The sequence below is a fragment of the Xenopus tropicalis genome, chromosome 9 (genome assembly GCF_000004195.4).
Source record: "Xenopus tropicalis strain Nigerian chromosome 9, UCB_Xtro_10.0, whole genome shotgun sequence".
NCBI classification, from domain to species: Eukaryota; Metazoa; Chordata; class Amphibia; order Anura; family Pipidae; genus Xenopus; species Xenopus tropicalis.
In genome coordinates, this window is record NC_030685.2 from 20,967,647 (window position 1) to 20,995,427 (window position 27,781).

The 27,781-nt window shown below is 43.3% G+C and overlaps 1 protein-coding gene across 1 annotated transcript in view; it reads right to left on the bottom strand.

Moving 5' to 3' along the window:
- Positions 1-21,631, bottom strand: part of sbk1 (SH3 domain binding kinase 1) — a 60,266-nt gene extending 38,635 nt beyond the window's left edge. The window contains exon 1 of the mRNA XM_031892461.1: positions 20,950-21,631. Coding sequence (XP_031748321.1) covers positions 20,950-21,011 — 62 coding nt within the window. The 5' untranslated portion in view covers positions 21,012-21,631. The remainder of the gene's footprint in view (positions 1-20,949) is intronic.
- Between the last annotated feature and the right edge of the window lie 6,150 nt (positions 21,632-27,781).

Consider the following 27,781-nt stretch of genomic DNA (forward strand, 5'->3'; position numbering starts at 1 on the left):
CACCCTGTGTCTATCACTAGGGATTACTACTGGTGAGTGTGCCTGTGGGTGCTACCTATCTCAGCTACACACCCAGCACCCTGTGTCTATCACTAGGGATTACTACTGGTGAGTGTGGCTGTGGGTGCTAACTATCTCAGCTACACACCCAGCACCCTGTGCCTATCACTAGGGATTACTACTGGTGAGTGTGCCTGTGGGTGCTACCTATCTCAGCTACAGGCCCAGCACCCTATGCCTATCACTAGGGATTACTACTGGTGAGTGTGGCTGTGGGTGCTACCTATCTCAGCTACAGACCCAGCACCCCGTGTCTATCACTAGGGATTACTACTGGTGAGTGTGCCTGTGGGTGCTACCTATCTCAGCTACAGACCCAGCACCCCGTGTCTATCACTAGGGATTACTACTGGTGAATGTGCCTGTGGGTGCTACCTATCTCAGCTACAGGCCCAGCACCCCGTGTCTATCACTAGGGATTACTACTGGTGAATGTGCCTGTGGGTGCTACCTATCTCAGCTACAGGCCCAGCACCCTGTGTCTATCACTAGGGATTACTACTGGTGAGTGTGCCTGTGGGTGCTACCTATCTCAGCTACAGGCCCAGCACCCCGTGTCTATCACTAGGGATTACTACTGGTGAATGTGCCTGTGGGTGCTACATATCTCAGCTACAGGCCCAGCACCCTGTATCTATCACTAGGGATTACTACTGGTGAATGTGCCTGTGGGTGCTACATATCTCAGCTACAGGCCCAGCACCCCGTGTCTATCACTAGGGATTACTACTGGTGAATGTGCCTGTGGGTGCTACCTATCTCAGCTACAGGCCCAGCACCCTGTGTCTATCACTAGGGATTACTACTGGTGAGTGTGCCTGTGGGTGCTACCTATCTCAGCTACAGGCCCAGCACCCCGTGTCTATCACTAGGGATTACTACTGGTGAATGTGCCTGTGGGTGCTACCTATCTCAGCTACAGGCCCAGCACCCTGTGTCTATCACTAGGGATTACTACTGGTGAATGTGCCTGTGGGTGCTACCTATCTCAGCTACAGGCCCAGCACCCCGTGTCTATCACTAGGGATTACTACTGGTGAGTGTGCCTGTGGGTGCTACCTATCTCAGCTACAGGCCCAGCACCCCGTGTCTATCACTAGGGATTACTACTGGTGAATGTGCCTGTGGGTGCTACCTATCTCAGCTACAGGCCCAGCACCCCGTGTCTATCACTAGGGATTACTACTGGTGAGTGTGCCTGTGGGTGCTACCTATCTCAGCTACAGGCCCAGCACCCTATGCCTATCACTAGGGATTACTACTGGTGAGTGTGCCTGTGGGTGCTACCTATCTCAGCTACAGGCCCAGCACCCTGTGTCTATCACTAGGGATTACTACTGGTGAGTGTGCCTGTGGGTGCTACCTATCTCAGCTACAGGCCCAGCACCCCGTGTCTATCACTAGGGATTACTACTGGTGAGTGTGCCTGTGGGTGCTACCTATCTCAGCTACAGGCCCAGCACCCCGTGTCTATCACTAGGGATTACTACTGGTGAGTGTGCCTGTGGGTGCTACCTATCTCAGCTACAGGCCCAGCACCCCGTGTCTATCACTAGGGATTACTACTGGTGAGTGTGCCTGTGGGTGCTACCTAGCATGTAGGTGATTTTTAATGGTTTGCATGTTTTAGAGTTGACAATACAAATGTGACACTTAGCATGCTAGCAGAAGGTTTAGTGGCGACCCTACAGACTGACAACCTGCGGTTCCATGTCACTGGCATTGCACATTAAGATGATTAATGAGAGTGCTTGTGCGGGAGAAATCTTGATATAAATGCTTCCATTCCTCAAACCCCATGTCACCACTTCTATGACATTAAGCCTACATTACACAGCACAGAGCTGATCAGTAGAATTCAGCTTAGGGGAAAGGCCGTGCTGCAACATTCACACAATTATATGAGCAAATATTATCCAATCGTCTGCATTTCCCATTGTCGGACGAGCCGCTGCCTTTTTTTTATATGAAAGCAACCAGCTGATTTGCTTTGATGAACGTGAAAACATAACAATCTGCTAAATAAATTGGAAAACCTAAATAATTTCTTAATGATCCCAGTACTTAATACCAGGGCAGATATTAGGGGTAGGTGCCTAGGGCACAGATGGTGGGTGGGGGGGCATCTCGGTTGGCCCGGTTCTGCTCAATAGCATTTTATTGGTTACATTGTGGACAGTTCCGCTGTTTCTGGGGGGCATGTATAGCCCTGCACCCCTGCACTGTTGTGTGTAAGTCCTGGAATAGAAGGAGATGAGCCTTACATTAGGAATATGAGCTACGGTTGATGGCGGATGGAAGAAGAAAACCATCCTTAGGCCATTAAAGTGGTTATTCACCTTGAAATTAACTTTTAATATGATGTAGACATTGATATTCTGAGGCAATTTGCAACTGGTTTTCATTATTTATTTTTTGGAATTTAGCTTTTTGTTGAGCGGCTCTCCAGTTTGGAATTTCAGCAGCTATCTGGTTGCTAAGGTCTTGTTTAGCTTAGCTACCAGGCAGTGATGTGAATGAAAGACTGGAATATGAATAGAAGAGAGACTAAGTAAAAAGATAAGAATAAAATGTAACAATGAAAATAAAATTGTAGCCTCTAAGAGCAAAGGCTTGTAATGTGTATGTCGTACATGGTTGTAGCAGCCAGGCTTGTGTAGGTGGAAATGTTTCCTATGTATTCAGTCTAATATTAATTATGAAGCTGCAAGGCAGTATTATACTACCCCCAATTGCCTCTCTCAGGTAGAAAACCTACTGGTCCAAGATCACCATGAAGTAACTTAAATCCCATGGGTTGCAGTGCAAAACCGGGAATGAATTCCTGCCATTTTGCAGCCAAGAAACATGTTGGAAAGATACAGTTCTTGGTTCCTTGTGCTCCTGCAGGGCCCCAGGTACATGGACAAGGTTGAGACCCTGTAGCTACACCTCTGTTGCTATGTTGTTATTATCTGCATATGATATGATATAAATATTTATCATTTACCGTATATACTCGAGTATAAGCCAATCCGAATATAAGCCGAGGTACCTAATTTTACCTAAGAAAACTGGAAAAACGTATTGACTCGAGTATAAGCCTAGGGTGGGAAATGCAAAATAAATACCAATAAATAAATACCAATAAAATGACATTAATTGAGGCATCAGTGGGGTATATGTTTTTCAATATTTATTTCAAAGAAAAACAGTAAACTAGCTCTGTAAGCGGAGAAGAGGGTCAACAAAAACAATATGAGTACTACCCCACGCTCATTGCACATTGGCAAACTGGCAGCAGGCCCAGTCCTGGAGGAGAGGGGAAATAAGTATTGCTAGTGGGAGCCTAGGCCAGGGCGCTGGAGGGTCTGGTTGCGGGTGGCCTAATTTGCACACAAAGGAGAGAGGGTGCTAGTCTAGAGGGACCCATGGCACCCGACTCAAGTATAAGCCGAGGGTGACTTTTTTAGCACATTTTGGGTGCTGAAAAACTAGGCTTATACTCGAGTATATACAGTATTTATCGATTATTTATCGTGCCCCATGTGCCCTATAACACCATTGTCCAGTCAGTAGATTATAGAGATATAATGAAGAGGCCGTGTGTATGCAGTATGTGCTTGCAGGTTGCATCACATTGTGGTTATACACCACCGGTGGTGTATTAATAGAGGAAGCAGCCTGGGGATGGGGGGGGGGGGGTCCAGGTTCGGACTGGGACCCCAGGGGCCCACCAGAAAACCTTAGACCATGGGCCCTCTCTCCAAAATATTTTACCTCCTTTCCTTACTCAACCAATTTATTCTCCAAGTCTCTTTTATTTACATGCTAGCATCTATCCTTCCATCTTTTTCTTCTCTTTGTTCCCATTCAAAAATATGAATGACCAAGAAGTAGGCCAAATGGTCAGGAGCAGGAGGGCCCACTGACACCTGGGCCCACCGGGAGTTTTCCTGGTATCCTGGTGAGCCAGTCCGACACTGGCGGGGTCTGCTTCCTTTCTATTGTTGCATATAAATCCCCGCCAGCTCTCAGATAGGAGGGCGGCAGGGAGCAGGGATTTATTCTCAAGCGGGCCAGTGTGGGCAGCAGGGATGAGGCCACTGTGCGCCACATAGTGAGGAGGAATAGCTGGTGGCCCAGGGCTGTTAGCATTGCATATAATGCCCCATTTACAAATCGTTAGGTGTAAGAGAGATAAGGGCCACAAAACTGTGACCCTTTGAGCACCATGCACTAAAGCAACTGGAGGTCCATGGGCCAGATGTGGCCCTCCAAGGGTTTTTATGGCCCACAGTCTGCTTCAAGGCTCTAAAGCATCACCCCTGCTCATGGTTTTCTTGCCTTCTGATCTCCCCTTCTCTCTTGAGTTTTCCCTTTTGGTTGATGTCAGTTCTGTTGGCTTTTTGTCACCTTGTGCCATGTTTTCCACTGATTTTCCACTGGTTTCCTACCCATTTCCCAGTGTATATTTATCTGTGGCTGTTATTATGATTATAGGGAGAAGATGTACATTTACTGTGCTGTAAACATGTAGGATGGTAGCGCCCATGGCCGTACCAGAATAAAGGACCTTGACTCTGTTGTTAAAAATATGCAGCGCTGGCTCTCCCTTTGGAATAGTGTGGAAAATCTCTATGTTCTGAGCTATGAGAAGTACATTATTCTTTCATTAAAAGCCTATGCTCATAATGAAACTGAATTTATCATTAATTTGTTGCAATTACATTTCACATTTTCCAAAAATTAATTTCTGTCTACAAAATATAAGCTTTGGAATTTGCCAATATATTCATTTTTAATCATTTGTTTTTTCCCCCAGTGTACGAAACAGAAGCAAAAGGAATCCAGTGTAAAACAGGGTACAAGCTAAGCTGTTGTAATCCTTACAGGGGTTCCCCCTGTTTTATTGTACATTTAGGGGCAGATTTATCAAAACACGAGTTCGAATCACGAATGGGAAAAATTCGGATTGGAAATGAAAATTTCTGAAGATCGCAAATATCACGAAAATGCTTATGAAAAAATCGTACTAGTCACGATAATATCGTATTGGCGATCCGAAAGTCACGGAATTTTCGTACCGAACCATTGAAAACAGCGGCAGAGCCTTTCCAAATTTTTCGCGCGGGAGCTCGAAAAAGTTGTGCGAGCCGAAAAAATCGCTGAGAATACGCTCCGAGCGTTCGGGTCTTTGTAAATCTCCCCCTTAGAGTTTAGAGCTGTATTCAGCCGCACCTCTATGTACGGGGTTAAATAAGATGTGCCTGTAACTGTGTGTAATTGGACTGTCATTCACCCTAAGGAACTCGGCCATATTAAACAGATCAGGGGGAAATGTTTTTCTATGTATTGCTTTTATCATTTGTATAGCAGAGCAAAAGTCTGTAACTATATGCAACTGGGCTGAACCCCATTCTCCTCCCACCTTGCCCCTCCTGGGTGCTCTTGGCTTAGAAGGAAAGTAATAGAGTCCCTCTCGGTACAGAACAGTCATCCCACCGTAGTTCAAAAATCCAAGACATTACAGCAAATATCAGCCCTATATTTCTACTATGGCTGCCCCCCACCCCCCCATTTTTACTGTTCTTGTGTCTGTCCCCCTCCAGGAGACTAACGCCATACTGTCTGAACCTTTATCTCTGGATAAAGAACCAACTATGAAACCTTCCACAAGAAATGTTATGCACATTCAAACTGGAAGTTTTAATATACAGGCAGGGATCTGTAATCCAGAATGACTTGGACTTGGCAGTGAACATTTACGACCGAGGTACCATGTGCAAATTGCAATATCAGATACAAATCAACATGTTTTTAACCTCAATCAACAATGGACTGGGCCACCGGAGTACTGGGAAAAAACCCAATGGGCCCCGGTGCTAGAGGGCCCTGGCAGTCCAGATCCGATCCCCCACAGGGCGCTCCCATGATCCGCCATCTCCCTCCCCCGACGCGCCCCAGGCAACTTTCATTTAGGAGCACTCAGGGGAGGGGACAGAGGGTGTTGGGGGCCTCTGCAGGAGGGTTGAAGGCAGCGAGGGCCATTGAGGGGTGCAGGGGGCCCTGAGGCAGAAGCCCTGGTGGGCCCTGCACCCCCCAGTCTGACCCTGCCCACAATGCTCTGTTTTCTGTCATAATTCCAGAATCAATGTGCTGAGAACAGGGTTGAATTTGCTGCAATTGCGCCCAATGCATCAAAAAACTCAAATTGTAGATGCAATAGGATGCAATTGTTCTTTTTAAGAACCAGACAAGGTGCCACAGAGTGGGCATTACTTGGCATTATTTTTAGGTCTTTATGTAATTCACTGGGCCAAGGATACTGTGCTGTGTGTGCGTATTGACACAGCCCCTGAGGGAACCCTGGGATTTCCACAGCTTGAATGTGGTGGTGGCTGCAGGGTCGTTAGGCAAACTTGCACAGGAACAGATACATTGTCCCACGAGGGCAGCCATAGCCAAGTAAGGGCTATAAGTGCAAGGAACAGGGTGTCAATGTGCTCAACAAGTTGTGTCCATTTTTGTTCAATTGCAGCTGCAGCTGTGGTTATAAATGAGCCCTGGGGTGTTCCACATAGAGGTTCTTTCCATTATCTGGAGCACCTCAAGGCAGCGTTTCCAGTATTCCCTTTGACCTCCAACATTTGTGCAGGACCCCCAGCTAATAGAAATGGTAGAGTTATATGAAAATATAGTGGTATCTTCCGCAACACATGCGTTTTCTGCCTAAATCACCTTAACTGTTGGGCCGGGCTTCCAACAGTATCATGGACTGAAAATAGGTATTTCCCCCAAATCTTATATTAACTGGTAAGCTCCACAGTTTGGGAACCCCTGCCTAATCTAAATATACCCTGGCTTGTTTTAATCAAGTACAAGTATTACAAAATTAGCAATTCACTGTGTCCCTCACATAACCAGAAATAATGCAACTCTAACTGGAACAGGAAGACATTTGGGAGCAAAGGACACTGCTCTGCCCATTCATTGGCTGATGTGACCTTGGTTGTTTGTGTGCACTTATGATCCTAGGAGGTGGCCCTTAATTCTTAAAGTGGCAATTTAGGATTACCCAATAGCACATACAGGTATCGGACCCCTTATCTAGAAAGTTCCGAACTCCGGAAAGGTCATCTCCCATAGACTCCATTTTAATTAAATAATTCACATTTTTCAAAATGATTTCCTTTTTCTGTGTAATAATAAAACAGTACCTGTACTTGATCCCAACTAAGATATAATTACCCCTTATTGGGGGCAGAACAGCCCTATTGGGTTTATTTAATGGTTAAATGATTCCCTTTTCTCTGTAATAATAAAACAGTACCTGTACTTGATCCCAACTAAGATATAATTACCCCTTATTGGGGGCAGAACAGCCCTATTGGGTTTATTTAATGGTTAAATGATTTCCTTTTCTCTGTAATAATAAAACAGTACCTGTACTTGATCCCAACTAAGATATAATTACCCCTTATTGGGGCAGAACAGCCCTATTGGGTTTATTTAATGGTTAAATGATTCCCTTTTCTCTGTAATAATAAAACAGTACCTGTACTTGATCCCAGCTAAGATATAATTACCCCTTATTGGGGGCAGAACAGCCCTATTGGGTTTATTTAATGGTTAAATGATTTCCTTTTCTCTGTAATAATAAAACAGTACCTGTACTTGATCCCAACTAAGATATAATTACCCCTTATTGGGGGCAGAACAGCCCTATTGGGTTTATTTAATGGTTAAATGATTTCCTTTTCTCTGTAATAATAAAACAGTACCTGTACTTGATCCCAACTAAGATATAATTACCCCTTATTGGGGACAGAACAGCCCTATTGGGTTTATTTAATGGTTAAATGATTCCCTTTTCTCTGTAATAATAAAACAGTACCTGTACTTGATCCCAACTAAGATATAATTACCCCTTATTGGGGGCAGAACAGTCCTATTGGGTTTATTTAATGGTTAAATGATTCCCTTTTCTCTGTAATAATAAAACAGTACCTGTACTTGATCCCAACTAAGATATAATTACCCCTTATTGGGGCAGAACAGCCCTATTGGGTTTATTTAATGGTTAAATGATTCCCTTTTCTCTGTAATAATAAAACAGTACCTGTACTTGATCCCAGCTAAGATATAATTACCCCTTATTGGGGCAGAACAGCCCTATTGGGTTTATTTAATGGTTAAATGATTCCCTTTTCTCTGTAATAATAAAACAGTGCCTTGTACTTGATCCCAACTAAGATATAATTACCCCTTATTGGGGGCAGAACAGCCCTATTGGGTTTATTTAATGGTTAAATGATTCCCTTTTCTCTGTAATAATAAAACAGAACCTGTATTTGATCCCAACTAAGATATAATTAATCCTTATTGGAGCCAAAACAATCCTATTGGGTTTAATTAATGTTTAAATAATTTTTTTAGTAGACTTAAGGAAAGACCCCTTATTCGGAAAACCCCAGGTCCCAAGCATTCTGAATAATGGGTCCCATACCTGTACTACTAAAAAGTATATTTTATGAAAATGGTTTATTTAGATGAAGCAGGGTTTTACATATGAGCTTGTTTGGGGGTATAGTTTTCCTTTAAAGCTTTTTTTGGATAATGGGTTTCCAGATAATAGATCCCTTCTATATACAGGTTGTTAGATATGGAGGATATGCTGAAAGTCAGATCAGTAACTTGATGATGATCCTTGAACCAAACCTTGTTAGGGAAAAATGTCTTTAAAATCATTGCTTTCCTGTACAGTCAAACTACTGTATTTTTATGATATAACTCAAAGTGAAACGCGTACATTTCTCCAGTTCATAAACCTGCATAGAATCCCCCCCCCATTCACCACATGCTCATGCATTCCCAAATATAGAACTGGCTGGTTCATCAAAATCGTGTTTAAAGGAAACCTGAATATTCACGCTCATTTCTGTGCTGATATTTTGTACCTGCCTCGGCATTGGGAGAGATCACATGTAGTAGGTAGGCCTGGAAAAGCAAATGGAATTGACCTGCTGCCGGAGCGGGGGGTTATACAGTTTGTTTTTATCCTATCGTGTGTTTGGGGGTTATTAAGCATGAAATAGGCACTATATTTATCTACCATGTGTTCTCTGGTATTATATATGGGAGTGGTGCTGGGATACTATTAAATAATCCTCAGAGACAGGCCTGGACTGGAATTCGAAATAGGTGATGGCATTTCAAATATACAGAGGCCCAAACAGCCCCCCAGCAGCCCAATACATAATTCAAATATACAGAGGCCCAAACAGCCCCCCAGCAGCCCAATACATAATTCAAATATACAGAGGCCCAAACAGCCCCCCCCAGCCCAATAAATAGTGACTGTCTATGGCATCTTACAGCAGCCCCTCTGGCATTTGCCACAATCTACAGACTGCTAGACCGGGCCTGCATCTAAAAAATATCTTTCAGTAGCCTCTCCAAACACAAATCACCCTCCGCCCATGGAAATACTTTATATATTTGAATAGCTTAAAATTTAGCATTACAGTGACCCCCTTATACTTTCTGCACCCCCCCATCCCCAGCAGTCACAAGATCCTTTATTTTTACACCCTTGATCTGATCCTATTACAAACTAGCCACTAGGGGCAGATTGTCAGGTTTAAAAGCCTTGTCTGAATGCCAATAGGGATGCCATGACAATTAAATTTTCTACGCATTTTTGTCAAATTGATTCACATGACTTTTGACCCTGTACTAATACACAGCAAGGCAATAGATAGGTTCGGCCAGGCACCTTCACTGCATACCTAGGAATCACAAAAGAAGCCCATAATTTCCATCAACCAGCTGCCATGATTTATAGATCAGGTTTTACTAGCTTAAGGCCATGGACCCCCACTCTCCATAGGCTCATCATCACTTTAATATAAATCTGGTCATGAACATATGGTCCATTGGACAAGGACATGGATAAGGACATGCAAAAAGTTAGACAGAATTTATTTACATCAGGGAACCTTAACCTATGGGTGGGAACCCAAAAATGGGCCCCCGTGCTGTTTAGGTGGGGTCTCCATGATCCATGTAAGATCTCCCTTACAACAGAAAATAGACGTTAAAATAAGTTTCATCCGCCAAGCATCCCACCAACTTGATTTGATAAAAATATTAAGAAACACTGACACCAAAAATAAAAAAAAACAACTCATTCAGCGACATTCTGATATATCATTTTGACCACTGAAGTGGTGGAGAGGCCTGGCTAAACTATAGTGAGGACACATTGATTACTAACATAGATATATAATTTTAGAAAATGGAGAAATGTGTCAGTAATGAGAGATAGTTCCTGACTAAAACATAAGTTACTGGTAAATGGAAAGAATTATATGTTGCGTTTTGGCTACTGGAAAGTAGGGCACTACTGTAATTGCATCTGAGATGTTGGAAGGGGCTACGCTTGGCTGGGCCAGGACAGAAGGACAAATCCGACAGGCATGTTTCTGGAAAGAATGCTAGAATATTTTTAGGAAATGAGTTGAGAATTTCTCTTTCCTTTAGTCCCCAAGCAGAGCACTTAGCCTTGAGGTGTAAGCAACACCTTTCCGAGATGGCACAGAGAGTGATTCAGGTTAGTTATTACCTCGGCTCCCCAGTGACTTGCACTGTTTCTTTGAAATACTCACTTGGCCCCATAAAAAACAAGAGCACAGATAAATGGCTAAAAAAAGGCTTTAATAGAAATGGGATGTATGTGCTGCCAATGGACTAAAGGAAAGTACTTTTCCTGGAACTGTCATTTTCCTTGGTGGTTGGGGAACACGGATAACAATAAGGAGAGATGGCTTGAAGTCTAGGCTGGCCTTCAAAACTTCAGGCAAATTATATCTCAGCACAGGGAGGAATGTAGCACCCACTGTCCTGTATTAGCAAAATTGCTTTAAAGGAGAAGGAAAGGCTAATAAAGAGTTAATCCCAAGCTGCAGGCTTACCTTCTCTCAATAGTGCCCTTAAGTCTCCCCATATTTCTCCCGTTCAGATGATCAGAAGCCAAACAGGAAGAAAAAACACTGAGCTGTGTAAAGAAAGTTCCCATAATGCCGCACTCCTGCACCGAGACACAGACCCGTGTACATGCTCAGTTAGTAAGACTATGAGGAAGCTTCCTGCTGATTGGCTCAGATCCACATTCCTAATGGAGGGAGGGGGGAGCAGGAGAGAGAGGAGAGAGCTGTGTGTCTCTGGCAGAGGAAAACAGACACAACAAATCTTTTGACAGAGGACTCAGTGCAGCGTTTCTGTGAGTGCTTATGGCTGTATTTACACAGACCTTTCTGATAAAGCTTACTGAGTTTTTACCTTTCCTCTTGCCTCAGGCTCTCCAACAGCCTTAACCCTCTCTATAGAGTATAGTCTAAAGAGAAAAAGGTGTGGGAACTCTTCCCTAGGTATTACACATAACATCCCTGGGCCAATGGCAACATACCCCTCTCATAGGGCAAAGGTTCCACTTCTCACAGTAACCTTCACATTGCCTGGTTAAAGACCCATACAGAGGCCATACTTGGGTCTCCACAACTGAGGGGCTAAAGTGATAGGCAGACATAATATCTGAGATTATCATATGACTAACCCTCATCTTTAGGTATTCCTCCAAAGCTTTCACAGTGATTTATTCCCTCATAGTAAGTAGTGGGCTAGAAGAGACTAGATAGATGTGTTTGGGAGGTTTAGGAGAAGTGCAGATCAATCAGCATTGGAAGTTCTAAGTGATACTTTATTTTCCTGTAACTGAAGGGGATGAGAGAAAGAAAACCATAAAGAGCCTTTAAAAGGAAATCAGAAGTAGCTTAGATGCAGATTTCAGACTCATCAGGGAGCTTTAAACTGGACGTCTGGTAATAGGCTAATCATAAAGGGAAATCACTTGGCTTCTTCAAAAAGAGCGTTCTTCAGGGAGCATTTAAATGTTCAGAGGGAAGAAGTGACTGCTCGAGCAAAGTCAGATGGGAATGTGAGAGACAGCTTGGGATTCCCTTATAATTCTAAGCTAAAATAAAGTGTGGCAGAAGAATTAGGAAGGGGAACTGGGGTGTGCTCAAGTGGGTATTAATGGAAATAAGCAGAAATGATGCTTGGGAGAGATATAACTCTTCAAGATACATGGAGCCAGCGAGAACTTGGTTAAAGGAGAAGGAACGGTAAAAACTAAGTAAGCTTTATCAGAAATGTTTTTGTAAAAACAGCCATAAGCACTCACAGTAATGCTGCACTGAGTCCTCAGTGAAAAGAAAAACCATGTTCCTTTCTGTTTCATGTATACATGATCTTCTGTCATGGGCACGGCTCAAGTCTGCTCAGTTTGCTCCTCTCCCTCCCTTCTGCTCTCTCCCCCTCCCCTCTCTACTCTCTCCCCCCCCCCATCTCTGCTGTGTAATCTGAGCTGAAAGCTGTCATTAGGAGCAATATTGCATGAAATTTAAGTTTCTTATCCTGTTATACATTTAAAGAGGAACTCCACCCCAACGCAACACAAGCTTTCTAAAAAGTATCCATAATTTCAAGAAACTTTTCAATATATATCAGAGTTTGGAAGCCAGAGTTCCCCTTTAATGGTTGGGCCTGAGCTATTTTGTGCCTAGTGCCACCCTGGCCCTGGTGGGCCCCAGCACCCAGACCCAACCCTATTGCTGCTTCCTCTGGTCTCCGATGTCCTCTACTGACGCGTTTCACATACGCATTCAGGGGAGGACTTCGGACGGGGGTTGGGGTTAGGGGTGTGCGGCCGGAGGAGGCATCTTGGGGGGTGTGGGACCCCTGGAGAGGCAGCCCTGGTGGGCCCTGCACCCCCCATTCTGACCCTGAGTGCCACTGTGCCTATTAATGTGATTGAGGTTCAAAGTAGCTTTGTGCTTTACATCTATCATTGACTCCAACTTTTTCATAGAGGGTTGGGTGCCATCTCTTCCTGCAATACATACTCATCCTTCCATAATGGATATATTGTGTAGTCCATTCCACCACACAATAAGCAAAGCTCTGTTGAGCAAAGACTCATCCCAATTGCCGCATTTGACGGTTTTAATGCAACATTCACAACCTGACCCTTTTAAACCTGACCCTCCCCCGGTAATTGTGTTGATGGGACTAAAGTACAATGAATACTTTTTTAATCACAAACAAAATCACATTAGAGCACCACAATCCTTAATGACTCTGACCACGCTCTGTCTACTTTCTGTCACAGCGGCGTTGGCTTTGTTATTCCATTACACCATTAAGAGCTATTAATGGAAATACTTCCCTGCTCAGTGTATAATGCTCCCTGTGTATTTAGGCGAGCACTATGGCATAAGCCTGACTCAGAGACGTAGGCCCTAGTTTCCCAAACTGTAAGCCCTCTTTTGAGTCTTGTTAGTCATCCCAATTTGGCTTTTTTGCTCCCTAAGGCAGCAGTTAATATCAGTCCTCCATACAACAAGGGGCTCACTGTGCTCATTGTGGGCAGTGCTGTAATTACAGAGTAAGTAGACCCTGGTTTTGCGGGTGCTGCCCGGGGGAACGGTGTAGTTCACAGTGCACACCGGGTCCCTCCCAAGATCCTTTGTGTGGGGGCCCACCAGTTACCTCGCTGATTGTAGGCTGTGTCTAGTGTTTAATGTATGTATGTATGTATGTATGTATGTATATCTTTATTTATAAAGTGCTACTTATGTACGCAGCGCTGTACAGTAGAATACATTAATACAAACAGGGGGTTATTAGGATAATAATAGATAAATACAAAGTATAACAATAAATACAAGATACAGTTGCAATAAGTTAAGAGTCAAAGACACAAGAAGATGGAGTCCCCTGCCCCGTAGAGCTTACATGGGACACTTTGGTGAACAAAGGTAGAGAATGACTTGCTTAGATCACACACAGCAAATCTGTAGCTTGGCAGAATATTTTGGGGCTTGCTCAGCTTTTCAAAATATCATCTTGGCTGCAGATACCCAAGGTAAAGGGGAACTATGGCTTCTGAAGCAAAATGTGTTAAAGAGCCCCACACAACACAAAAACCTCAAAACAGTTTTTCTGTTTCTGCATTATTTGAAATCCTGGCAGGGGAGGAGGGACTAAAACATTGATGTTACACATTGTAACAACTTTTCCACAGCTTACAGACAACATGCAGGAACTACATAACCCACAATGCATTGCACTGTGATGTTCCTTTCCTTCTTGACATCACATATGCAGGGCATTGTGGTATTTGGGGGATGCAGGCTGAAGGCAGGCTGAGGGTAGGTGACTAATGTTACAAAGTAGCCAGCCAGATCAGCAGGGGAGCAGGGGGCGGGGCTTTGGTAATTGTTCCAAACCATATTATTACATTAAAAATCATGAAAAGGCTGTGTTTTTTTTAATTATTGCAAAGTTACACCCCCCCCGTTTGTCCAGCATTATAACCCAACAAAGGTGGCAACCCTACTCCTTACCTTAAATCTGTTAAAAAAATAATTTAAACAATAAATAAACCCAATAGGATAATTTTGCCTCCAATAAGGATTAATTATATCTTAGTTGGGATCAAGTATACTGTATCACGGTACTGTTTTATTATTACACAGACACAAGAATAATTTGGTTAAAATGGAGTCTATGGGATATGGCCTTCCTCTAATTCAGGATAACTGGTTTCCTATACCTGTATCTGTAACCTTGTTATAAACATAGGGGGTCTTAAATTGTTGCTTCAGTGGGACTGAATTTATAAAGGCTGCCAAGCACTGCTATAAGGAATAAGAAGTGATTGCCCCAGTAATTAAACCCAGGGTGTGACTGGGGTGTGTAGAGCCCACCATGGCTGCTGCCCTGCCCAACCTCCCCCCTCCTGCCGAGCGTATGTACATAAAGGTCCCCATACACGGACCGATTCTAGCTGCCTATACCAGTCCCTTAGACCGATTCGGCTGCTTATCGGCCTGTGTATGGGGACTAATGAAGGGCCTGCCCAACTGATATCTGGCCTGAAATCGCCCAGATCTCAATCAGGCAGGTTTGAAAGTTAGCTGGATCGGGGACCACATCGGCTTGCCTATACACGTCATTCTACCCGTAGGTGGGGATATTGGGAGAAGATCCACTCGTTGGCAACCTTGCCAAGCAAGCGGATCTTTGCGTGTATGGCCACCTTATACTTATTATTGCCGTGATTGGTGGAAGGAGATCATTCGGGGAAGCCCTGGCAGGGATCGGGTCTTGATTGGCCGGGCCCACTGGGTTTTTTCCCGGTGGCCCAGTCCGACTCTAATTAAACCTACCTTTGTCAGTACTGATTTGAGTGTTTTTATTTGGATGGGAATGGAACACCCGCTGCAACTTAATATTATTTTTGTCACTGTGATTTGCAGACGTAAGATTTAGCCTTAACATCAGCAGTTGTGGAGGTGCAGGTAAATCAGATTGCCATTGCAAATACCTAGAATCCACAGGGGGCTTAAAGGATTGCATGTGTTGCCAGTCTGCAGTATCCATCTCTGGCAAAATAATCTGAATCTGGGTCATGAATCCTATGTTTCATTCCACTTTATTTCTCTAGCTTTATACTAGATTTCTTAGTCACATGCGTGTGTTTCCCCGCTAGAGATTCACCATATAATAATAGCAAATGGATTATTTGTACAGTGATTGGAATGCATACATTACACGCACATGGCTAATGTTCTGCCCACCTCCGGCGGAATGCTGAGAGTGGCCTACAATAGGGCTTTGTCTTGCCAACTTGGTGACTTCACAAATGAGGGGGAGAAAGTGAACAGCATCCAAGTACATTAAATTAATAGACTTTCTGTGCACATTGGCAGAGCTCATGTAAACAAAACGATGGGTCCATGACGGGGGGGCTGGCACAAACACACAGTGTACCTGTATATAAACAAGCCGTCTCCCTATATCTTCCTTCCAGGTGTGTGACTGCAACTCACAGTACTGCATTCAAGCCTCAGCGCTTGGAAACCATGCGCCACGAGGGGTTAACATGCTATTTGCAGCTATGGAAACCTCTCACTCGAACCTCTCGTTGGAAGGGGACGCTTGAGTTCTACCCAAAGGAGCCATTAACCCTGTTCTTTCCAAGATGAGGTAGTGTCGGGTCAATCATATGAAGAGCTAAAAGGTTTGCAATGGAATTAATTGATTAACATGGCTCTTCTTCCAGGAAATCATTGTTCTGAAAGGGGAAGGGGGGGGGGGTGAGGATGGATTAACCTCACTTTCTGTAAATGAATATGTCTATCTATATGGGCATCATGACCCTTGAGACTCCAGTCCAAAGATGGAGCCACAGGGTGACAGGGAGTCAATAGTCATGGCCAGTGATACATATACATAGACACCGGTGCAGTGCAAATCTGCATTTTGTAGCAGCTTTAAACCAATTTGCAAAGTCATTAGCAGCAAAATTATGTGTATTTTCTGGGGGTGCAAGGTACAAATCAGGAATGGGTGAAACTGGCCTGGTAGAGAGGGCATGGAAAGAAAATACCAGTTCTTCTGGACAAGGTTCAGAGATAATGTTCCTGCAGTATCCGGTGCAGGCTGGCAATGCAGGGGTAGAAATATCCATAGTGCTGCTATGGAAGCCATTTAGCCACCCAAATAGTCTAGGAAGCCTGCTGGAACTAAAGATGGGGGGGATTAAGGGTGCCCTCAGAGAAAATCTTCTTCCAAACCTTTTTTTCTCCATAGAAAATATGACTTTATTTTCTATTTCTACCATTTGTTAACAGCTATGGTCTAAACTGAAAAAGAAGGGGGACTCAAAAATGGGACGGGGACCTCATTACACTCCCCCAAAGGCTATTTTAATATAGTGACAGAGCCAGCTACTTTGTGCAGATTGGTGGGGTACATTATGTGCAATAGAGGGGGCAGTAAATAGTAAGTAGTTACTTTTATGTTATGTTTTGCTATCATTCATGTGACCAGACCCAAATTAAAATAGTGAGGGAGCTAAAATGAAATAGATAAAGCCTTGTGGCTCCACGCCTAGTTCCACCCCTAAAAGAAAACTTTAAAATACTAACTTTAAATGATAGGTCCCAAACACCACCAGAGGGCAGGCTATGAGTTCCGTAGGGCAGGCTATGAGTTCCGTAGGGCAGGCTATGAGTTCCGTAGGGCAGGCTATGAGTTCCGTAGGGCAGGCTATGAGTTCCGTAGGGCAGGCTATGAGTTCCGTAGGGCAGGCTATGAGTTCCGTAGGGCAGGCTATGAGTTCCGTAGGGCAGGCTATGAGTTCCGTAGGGCAGGCTATGAGTTCCGTAGGGCAGGCTATGAGTTCCGTAGGGCAGGCTATGAGTTCCGTAGGGCAGGCTATGAGTTCTGTAGGGCAGCTACTGCAATACCCTACTCACCCAAGAACCGGGACAAAGGAGAGCCCTTTGATTGGTCTATGGGGGGCTTCAACTGCAGATTTAAAGAAACTATACATTATTTAGAATTAGAGTTTTGTATTACCCTTTATTTTAGGTAGCTTTGTCAAAACATGTTTCCATATTTTTGCCTTATTTTCTGTGTATTTAGGTTAATTCCACAGGGAACCTTATGCCCATTTATGTTTATGAGCTGGAACTGCCATACTGAGAGAGACTGTTCAATGTTTGTTTGGCCATTTGATATATTAGCCCTACACTGAGACCAATATACTTTGCAGGTCAAGCAGCAAGGCATCTCTTAAGACCTGTGCAATGTATGTTGTGAATCTCCATGGTGGAATTACCCCATTTTTTATTTTAAGCTGCCATATTAGAAAACCAGCTCCAGACTCCTGTAATACTAATTGTGCACCATTTCTGGTTATCTTTGTGCTATACTAATAATACTGCCAGCAGCTGAGTCTCAGTGAGCCATAAGCCTAAGCTCTAGCTTTTGAACTTAGATCCCTAAAGGTTCTGTGATCTTGAAATAAGTAGCTTTGAGGGGTAATGTAATAAAGGTGGAACAGTGTGCTACAGCTCCAGTAACCCATAGCAACCAATCAGCAAGTAGCATTTACTGGTCATCTCTTTAAAAACTGACATCAAATTGGTCACTATGGGTTACAGGACCTGGGAAAACATTGTTTTCTTTATACCCAATAGTTAATATTATATTCAGCACTATGGACAGCTCCTGTCCCTGCTCAATGAAATTCAATGATTGCACTTTGTCAGTCAGACAGCAGATGAGCAAGGGAAGCCCAGGTACAGCTGAAAGGATTCTAGATAATAGAGAATGGCCTCAGCCTTAATGGATCAGGGGGCTTATGGGTGCTGGGACGATGCCCCCTGTAAGTCATACTATTGACTTCGGATACACAAGGACAAACCTGCTGAGCTTCTAAGAGGATCTAAAGTCTTGGCCACAGAGGCTTTAGACAAGGCTGGGTTCTCTATGCAGTTGGTGACCTTGTGTCTGCAGACTAATATGTCTGATTTAGACAGTGTTCGGTTAATTGGTTTATGTATAAGGTAGGTTGACCTTCTGGTGGCGGCAGCTTAGTTATCTTGTTATTCTGCACTGTACAAGTCATATAGTAAAGTGATTGACATTATATTCGTAATATTGATATTATTATTCCTAATATTGATATTATTATGAGTTAGCATATATCCAATTATATGGCCTCGACTGCAGAATAAGAATGTCTTTTGCCTTCTGTACAGTTACAACACCCGGCCATATATTTAGTAGATAGTATATAAGATACATTTGGGTTCGAAACAATGCAACATCATCAATAGTTGCTCACCTTGACAGGTAGAAAGTCAGTTCATTAAGTATTTTCATTCTTGTGTTATAACAGCTCCCTCTGGTGGCCAATCGGTGGCAGTGCATTGATTTACAAAAAAAACAACTTTTCTAACCAGAGACCTAAAGAAAAACAAACCCCCTGTACCCCTGGTATGATTTGAACCCTGGTATTGATCCTATGTACACTAAATTCAAAAATATATACTTATATGTAAGACTTTAAGGAAATGTGCAAAATTACTAGGGAAATTTATATCTCCTTCGGTGCAATACACGTGAATACATTATAGCATATTGTCTATGGACCCCTATGGAGTAGCTTTAACTGTAGCACTTAGATTTTAGGAGCAATCATAATTTGGCTGTACTTGACCGCTAGCCTTTTTTGTTTCCATTCCTCAGGGCCCTGCCCAGCTCTCTCTAACCGCAAGGTACCGAGAGCAGCCACAGGCAGACTGAGAATAGTAATCATTGCAAAAAGGATAAGCAGAAAGCATGGAAGAAGGAAGGTGGCTGTGCCAACACTAAAGGAGAGTGGGCACAAGGCAGGGAAAAACTGCTGATGCCCCAGACTTGGGGAACAAGCTGTAATTTCCGACCTGCAGGCAGCCAGCCAGCGGTCTTACTACTCCCAGCAACAGGCCATCTAAGCTAGACAAGGGATAGGATTTGCTGCTTGATGGGCTCTTTCACTGTTTATGTTGCCAAGACTGTAGCCCTACAGGACAAAGTTTTTTGCACTCTCTTGCTCATTTGCAAGGGGCAGGGAAGGATAAAGTGTTGGCATCCACACAGCAGACCCAAAGGCCTCTTTGTCCCTGAGCCCCCCCAAGACGCAGGGTCTTCTAAAATGCAGTTACACCAGTGAAGCTGGGTACACACACCTGCAGAGATAGGTCTATGTGAACACATTTTTCAAAATAAAAATGTGTTGGTTCTGATAGGACATTCTGGAATGGTCAGTAATCCTACGGGAGAGTTTGTCACTATCAGGTGATGGACTGACCCAGACATAGTTAAGTACACAGTTAAGTATTTGAGGTTGAAAAAAGATACTCACCAGCAAGCCAACCTTTTTGCTCAAGTACATCCTACTAAACTTCTAGTTACTCTGCATTGGTGCCAGAAAAGGGAAAATATTCCTTCCTAATTCAGCATTGTACTAACAGTATGGTAGCGGAACAGTATTGGCCTACTATATGCAACTGCTGAAAAAACAGTAGTCGTGGGTTGGTTAGTTTGGGTTACTGCCTGGGTGCACATTTGCCCTAAATTGTTAAATGAGCTTCACAACTGTTACAAAAGTAGCCAGAAACCATACAATAAATAAGCAAGAATATATTGGGAAAGAGGCATGACATTCAGATTGGCAATTCCTTGCTAAACCCAAATATACTAGGCAGACTAATAATTTGGCACAGAATCTGGCATTTGTATGCAGTATGGTACTGTGCCCAAGCCATCTGTATAAACTCTCTAGTTAGTGTCAACAGCCACTTATTGTACCCACCTTGTATAAATATAACCTAGGGAATACACAGGCAGCGTGAACTGCAGATAAACATTAAATGAGCAGTTCCCATTCTTGGTATAAATAAACTGGGGCTCAGGAACATAGAGAGCAGCACTCTCCGGGTTACTCCCATGCTGTGTATAAATTCATTGTGAATTAGGCAATGTAAAGAGCAGATTGGTGCTACCTGTTCCATACCCAGCCTTGGTATAAATTGGGATTACACAGGTAACACTAACAAAGTTTTGTAATGTGCAGGATGAAATAAAAAATAAAAGTTAAGAGCAGAGCAGGCTGGCACTTGTCTTGCTGTGATATTGAAAAAGAACATGTTGGCAGTGCCAATTCATCATGTATACAGAGAACTAGACTTTGGGTAGGCAGTGAAAAGCCAGGGTGAACATTTTCGTGTTCTTTTTGTTTATGAGAAACATCCTGGCACTGAGTGATCTGTGTATATATTAATGCTTGGAGCTGAGCCTGACACTGCCCTAAAAGTAGCCAAAACCTACAGCAAACATTGCGCTTTGTCAGTTGGCATTGTACTGGTTTTGCTCTAATATGTGAATGGGCAATGTGCGCCTAATGTGAAGGCATAAAAACAACTCTGTACCCACCGTACCCACTCCTACCTTGTGCCTGGCATCTGCCGCATAGCCTTCCGATGGAAGCAAATAAAACAGAAGGAATCCATGTACCAGATGGATGAGCTGGCATGAAGGATAGCTGGGTAATGCAGGCACAAAACTGCCTGAGATTCACCCCACACCCCCTTATATACCTTTCAGGAGGCTAGACGCCAACAGAAGATCCAGTTTAGAAAACCTAAAAGTGTCTTAGAAGCCAAGTTGCATTGTCAGAGATGCCACAAGTTTGTGGGCAAGACACTGGGGAAAATAGAGGAATTAGTCTCATGAAAAACAAAGGGCCAGTGCTTGGCAGCTGTTAATGAGCTGGGCATTCTATACTTATAGAGAGGGTTGATGCTGGAAAACATTCATCTCGGAAACGAATACTGGCAGGTCATGGTCAGGAAAGTGATGGAGCCAAATTTTCCACTGAAAGGTAGAACGGAGTGATGCTCTGTAGCTCTTGATCTGTTGTGGAGTGATGTTCTACTGGTTGCACCCCGAGAGGTTAATAGAGTGAAGCTCGGTAGGACTGGTTAGAAGATAAGCAGTAACTCTGTATCTCAGTAACAAAAGTAGAAGATATTTGGGGCTTGTTACTCAGTATCCTCTGCTTCCTTCTTGCAGGACCCAGGATGCATGGAGCTGCTCTGAGCAAAGAGATTCTCTTCCCTGCCTCGCTCACACTTGTGTACACACATACACACCAGAAGGGTGTGCGAGCAGCCTGCTGGCTGTAACAGACACAGCCTGGTATAAATAGCTCCTGCTACCCATTCTGCCAGGGTAACTCTTCATGATCCATCACAGAGGAGACAGAGAGCGCACAGACATTCAGCAGCATTGTTATCAGAGGACAATACTCGGCACAGCTGTACAAGGGCAGCACGCTGGGGGCCACGGGAATGGCTGACTATAGCAATATAGACATGGCATCGATTATCTGGAAACCTTTTATCCAGAAAGCTCTGAAATACAGGAATGCCATTTTTTTCATCAAATCCTGTTTAGGCTAACAATACTTTTTTTAGTATTATATTGGTGACAAACCATTCTATTGTACTTTCTTCTTTTAATTACGGGAACACCCCACATCCAGTAAACCCCAAGCATGACAGATAATAGATCCCATACCTGTATATATTATGATTAATATTGCCTTGGGACCACAAGATTATAACTTTTATTCATACTGTATAGTGCAGAACGTTAGGATAGACAATAGGATTTTCAACATATTGGAACTACAAACTCCCTAGAATTATCTAGAAGTGAGGCCCTACATCTCATATATACAGAGTCGGACTGGGCCAGTAGGACACCGGAAAAAACCCGGTGGGCCCTGCCAACCCAGACCCGATCCCTGCTGGCACTCCCCCTCTGATCTCCCTTCCTGATTGCACCTAGTTAAGTATTAGATATGTGCACTTAGGGGTAAGGACAGGGGCCCTGGGGTCACTAATCATATATATATTTTGTTCTTTTATACCACCCAGTAGCATTTAGCTGTAGTTCACTAATAGCCATAGGCCTACAAGTTGGATGTCTATTTTTTTAATAATAAGATGACCACTTTCAGTAATAAAGCAACCAGTCACTAATGCCCAGTATTTCATTAACTGGGAACTTCTTCAGATATCATGGTATCATTAGTATTTTGTACCATTTGGGAACAGCCATGGGCTTATCAGGAAAGGAAAAGGTTAACAGTGGATCCCCCTCGGACCACTGTGCTAAACGTCCTGTCCTTGGGAGAATGTAATGTATGCTGCGCACTTCTCTTTGTAATCTGATATTGGCATTTCTTCCTGCCTTGTAAAAAAGGCAAAGCACTTACAGGTGAGAGAAGAAGGGGATTGTGGTGGAAGGAAATCAGTGCAAATGATGCAGTTTTCATGGCGATAATCTAATAAACATGTGTTGGTGCTGCATCTGTATTAGTTGAGCAAGGGCAGCGCTAGAGGGCAGTTAGCTCTGGCACGGAATTTAATGCAGGATTCCTTTCTTTTCTCCCTAATATCCCTAATAAGCATCTTAATGCCTCTCCTGGGCCCCTCTGTATATCTCTTAGTACTAAGTGGAAATGTCAGTTGTTCCCTAAGCCTGGGGACAGCTTCATTTCTGAGTCCCTAATGTAAACTACTATTTGCTCTGGATATACCAGGTGGATTGTATTTCGGAGCAGTCATGGGAAGACAGAGGACCACCATTAAATATATCCTGGGTCCTCCTAACTCCCACCAACCTTGTGCATACACTTCTAGGGTCCACAAGAGAACTAGACATTAATGGCCCACTCTCAGAACTATTTGACCAGGTTCTTCAGCTGCCATGGACACTATAAGGCCATCATCTTGCTCTTCTGCCACATGATATAATAGGCAAAGCCTCTAATTTGAACATTATAAGCAAGCTATGTGCCACAATTATATATGAGCCCCAATGAACATCTGCTTGCAGATTATAGGGCAGCTGCATATGCTGAGAATCTTCCAAACAGAGCCAGGCAGATTGACTCCTAGCTATTTCTGGACACAATTATGATTTGCATGAAGCATTAGGTATACAGTTGTGCTCAGGATCATCGAACGCTCCCAGCAGGTAGGGGCAATAAGCAGGGGTCAGTGGGTACCAGCTAGTTGCAGCCTATGCGTTATTGTTAACATAAGAAGGGCAACAATTCCCAAGGTATATAGTGTTACAATCAATAGTAGCAATGCATACATACAGGCAATCTTTCAAGCATAAACTAAAACATATATATATATATATAATGGTCATTGCTGTGTGAATCATTATTTGTTCTCTGGTATTTGTTCAATAGTGTGTAATATGGTTGCACACACAATTACTGTTTGTATATAGTATATAGTATATATTTATAACCTGGTTATATGTTATTTTGCACACAGATCCTTTTGTGAATAGATGGAAATGTCTTTCTTTTTCCCATTTCTTTATTTGATTACTCTGGCAAGTTCAAATTAAATTCCAATAAACGGATTCCAATAAAAGTGCCCCCCTGGTTATTACATCATAATCAATGTGTAATCTACAGCCTAAATGATCAGAACAGCCGCCATAAACTGACATGATGCAGTACACAGATATTGGTCATGGGTCTACTATAAACATAGCTAAACTGCTTTGTACAGTTTTATCAGTATGTGTATGGTCAGCTTTACTACGTACAGTAACTTATTTTATTGCATTTGTGGGAATTCATTTAATGAGTAAACCTCCAGCTCAGGCCCAGACTGGCAGTCTGTGGATTCTGGTAAATCAGAGGGGCTGCTGTAAGATGCCATAGACAGTCACTGTTTATTGGGCTGGTGGGGGCTGTTTGGGCCTCTGAGTAGTTGAAATGCCAGGGCCTATTATGAATCCCAGCCCAGGCCTGCTCAAGCTGTTATTTAGCTTCCACTCCCAGAAGGCAGAGGCTGAACAATGTACTCAGGGTCAGATTGGGCCAATGGGACACCAGAAAAAAACCCAGTGGGCCCCAGCCCTCATTGGCCCAGCTGGCATAGACCTGCTGTCCACCTGACACTATAGGAGCTCCCCCTGACCTGTCCCCAATTGAGGTACCAAGGGAAAAGGTACATGCAGGGGGAGGAGTAGCTGCAGCGTTGTCTTGTGGATGACCTCACAACTGTGGCGGGGGGCCCTGGGAATATGTGGAACCCCTGAGGTCTAAGCCCCGGTGGGCCCCAGACTGTCCAACCCACAGCTGAATGTGTTCCACTTGCAGTGTCGTGTCTGGTCCTCTACAAATAGCATTACCATTTTGAATCAGATCTAGATTAAAGTGGAAGAGCGGTAAATAAGATTTAGAATATATGGACCTAGAGGTCTTGAGAAAAGGCCAAGAGTATGGACTAGTGGCAGCTACTTGGCAACTCTCGGACAGAACAGATATTATGGTCTTGGGCAGAGGTCAATGAAGATGCACTAAGTAACTGCGATGAGAAAGGGTTAAAGCCACTGGTATAAAATGATCAGGATTTTGATTAGAAATGCCCTAAACAAAGACATTATTTCCTGTTTATTTACATCACCCCTGCCCTATAATATGCATATACACTCCTGTATTCATAGAACTTGAATTGTATTTACCGGCTGAGCTTTACACACAGTACACGTTCAGAGAAGAGCAGAAAGCCCCAGGTTATATGCTTTATTTCTTATACATAGGCATTCTTGATATTCATTACACATACTCTGCCTTGCAGCAATATATCCGATTATCTGAAAACTGTATGGTAGTCTGTAAATGATACAGCAAGCCATAGCAGCCAACCTGCGCTTAGTTTGGTCCAGTAGTGGAGTGTCAGTAATGAAAGCACGTATCCTATTGGTTAATATGGGTTAGTGGCTAACTGTACCTGTTATTACCTGGAATGGAATGAAAGTATAACATCCATAGGCCCCAGTTCAAAATTTCAAAGATGTCCATAGATGTCAATGAAAGCCTTTGGTACTTTTAAGGTGGCCATACACGCACCGATATTATCGTACGAAACCTCGTTTCGTACGATAATCGGTGCATGTATGGCATGTCGGCGAGTCGACCAATATCGCAGGAAGCTGCTGATATCGGACGACTCGCCAATCAGACCAGTTTGAAAATTTTGATCGGGCGCCATAGAAGGCGCCTGACTAAAATTCTCCCTTCAGAGCTGAATCGGCAGAAGGAGGTAGAAATCCTATTGTTTCTACCTCCTTACCTGCCGATTCAGCCCTGAATGGTGTGTGGCGGATCTGACGATGTTTCGTGCGACCGATGGTCGTACGAAACATCGTCAGATCGCCACGTGTATGGCCACCTTTAGTCTATTGCGTGCCTTTCATCTGACCCATATATTCCTGCCCTTGGATGCAGGATTGAGCTTTGGCCTCTTTGCACTTCAGCTTTGCAGGTGTCCCATTTATCAAGGTCTTTTACTGTGAATTCTGAGCAGATCATATATGATCACATGACTTAATTAGTACTTGCCCTAAGAGCTTGCAAACAAAAGAGATGTTAACAGATAGGAAAACAGGGAAGAAAGGTTGCAGGTTCAAAACCAGAAGTAAAGATTAATCTTGATCAAAAAGTTGACTGTATGGTGATTTATTTCTGGAACAGCAGCACAGTAATTATTATCATGCATCTATAACATTGTTATGAGCTCATGGAAAGCTGATTGTCCACCTTAACGAGTGCAATGCAGAGTTGTGTAGTTGCATTCGAAGACATTGCAGCTTGATCTATATCTGTTGTTCAACAAGGTATTTAAAGCATGCGTGACAGCTCATTTTTCTCAGCTGGAATGTCTGTAACAAGGGCAATTCCAGTCAGGCCAAAACGTGTCATGAAAACTGTGCTAATTGGCCAGTGAGAGACTTCTGTCTTGGGCTTCCATGGATCCCTAAATAAGCACCAGGGCAATGTGTTATTATGTAACGGAGGAAAGGCAGGGAGACAGCACTTGGTGGTGCTCTTAGCACTATTGGCCATTTTGATTACAAAGAAGAGCCGCCAGTGGGGTAACTATAGAGAAAGCAGACCCCACGGTCACAAGGGGACCCAGGGAACAGGGTAGGCCAGACCCCCACGGTCCTTTATGGTGGTGAAGAACTCCCTCCTCCTAATTGCAAATGAGTAATGAAGCAGGTGATAGATGCGGGTGGGGAGTGGGTGGTCTGGGGGCCTGATAGGAACCTCTGTGTGCCAGGCTCCTCCAAAGATTTTTTTGCTGTGGGGGCTCAGCACACACTAGTTACACCATTGGGAGCTGAATCCATGTTTTATAGTCAAAGTAAAATGGATATATATGTATATTTCTCATTGAGCCACTATAGTGGCCTGGAGTACTAAGAGATAGATTGTTAATCATCAAGGATGGTTAACTGACATGGCAGGCACAATAGTAAGTGAACTCGCTTCAGTCTAAGGAGCATCCTTTCCCACCCCCTTAAAAACCCAAAGAGAAAAACCATAAGTGTAACGTGTGGATCAGGAAAGGCCATGGCTTTAATTCAAAAAAATATCAGCAAACATGGTATAAATGAGAAACTAAAACATATTATCAGGCAATAGATTTTGCTAACACAGTTTTTCTAAGCTAACCTTGGAAACAGAGAATAACATGTAAAAAACCAACCTGAAAACCATGGACCATCGATAATCCATGGGCCAAACAGCTACAAATCCCATGATCACCACCTGCCCCAGGGACTTCCCCATGATGACACCTACTGGTAATAAGAAGTGGATTTCACCAATCCAGCTCCGCAGAAGAAACACCAGTCAACCTCCATGAATAACCGCCCCAAAATGTACTGTACTTGCTGAGGAAGTGTGAAGAAAGACTTTTCTTACAATAAGACTAGTATTCAGTGCTCTGTAATGTGGTGGAAAGTTATAAAAAGGGGTTTATGCACCCAAACTAAGCAAAGGCAAAATTGTATCCATAAAACATGAACCTCTCTAAATACATACAATAGGACAGTCATATAAAAAGTTCAAAATATCTATATTACAACACAAGGACAAGCCTAACGTACTTCATGTCTGATGGAATGGTCTGTACCATTAATGTAACTGTGACCAATCAGTACATATGACATAACCACCAATCAGAATTCTTCATATGATATGATATTAATTCTTCACAAAGATGTCTGTGTTTCAATAACACCCCCAATACAAGCAGAATGTATATTCTTCATGTAACCACACAAACTGCAATTAAACAGTTTCAATGTGGTAAAGTTTTATTTGCACATTTTTTAGCGCTTTTTTTTAGAAGTGTAAACATAGATAATGGTGAGAAATGACATAATGAAACAA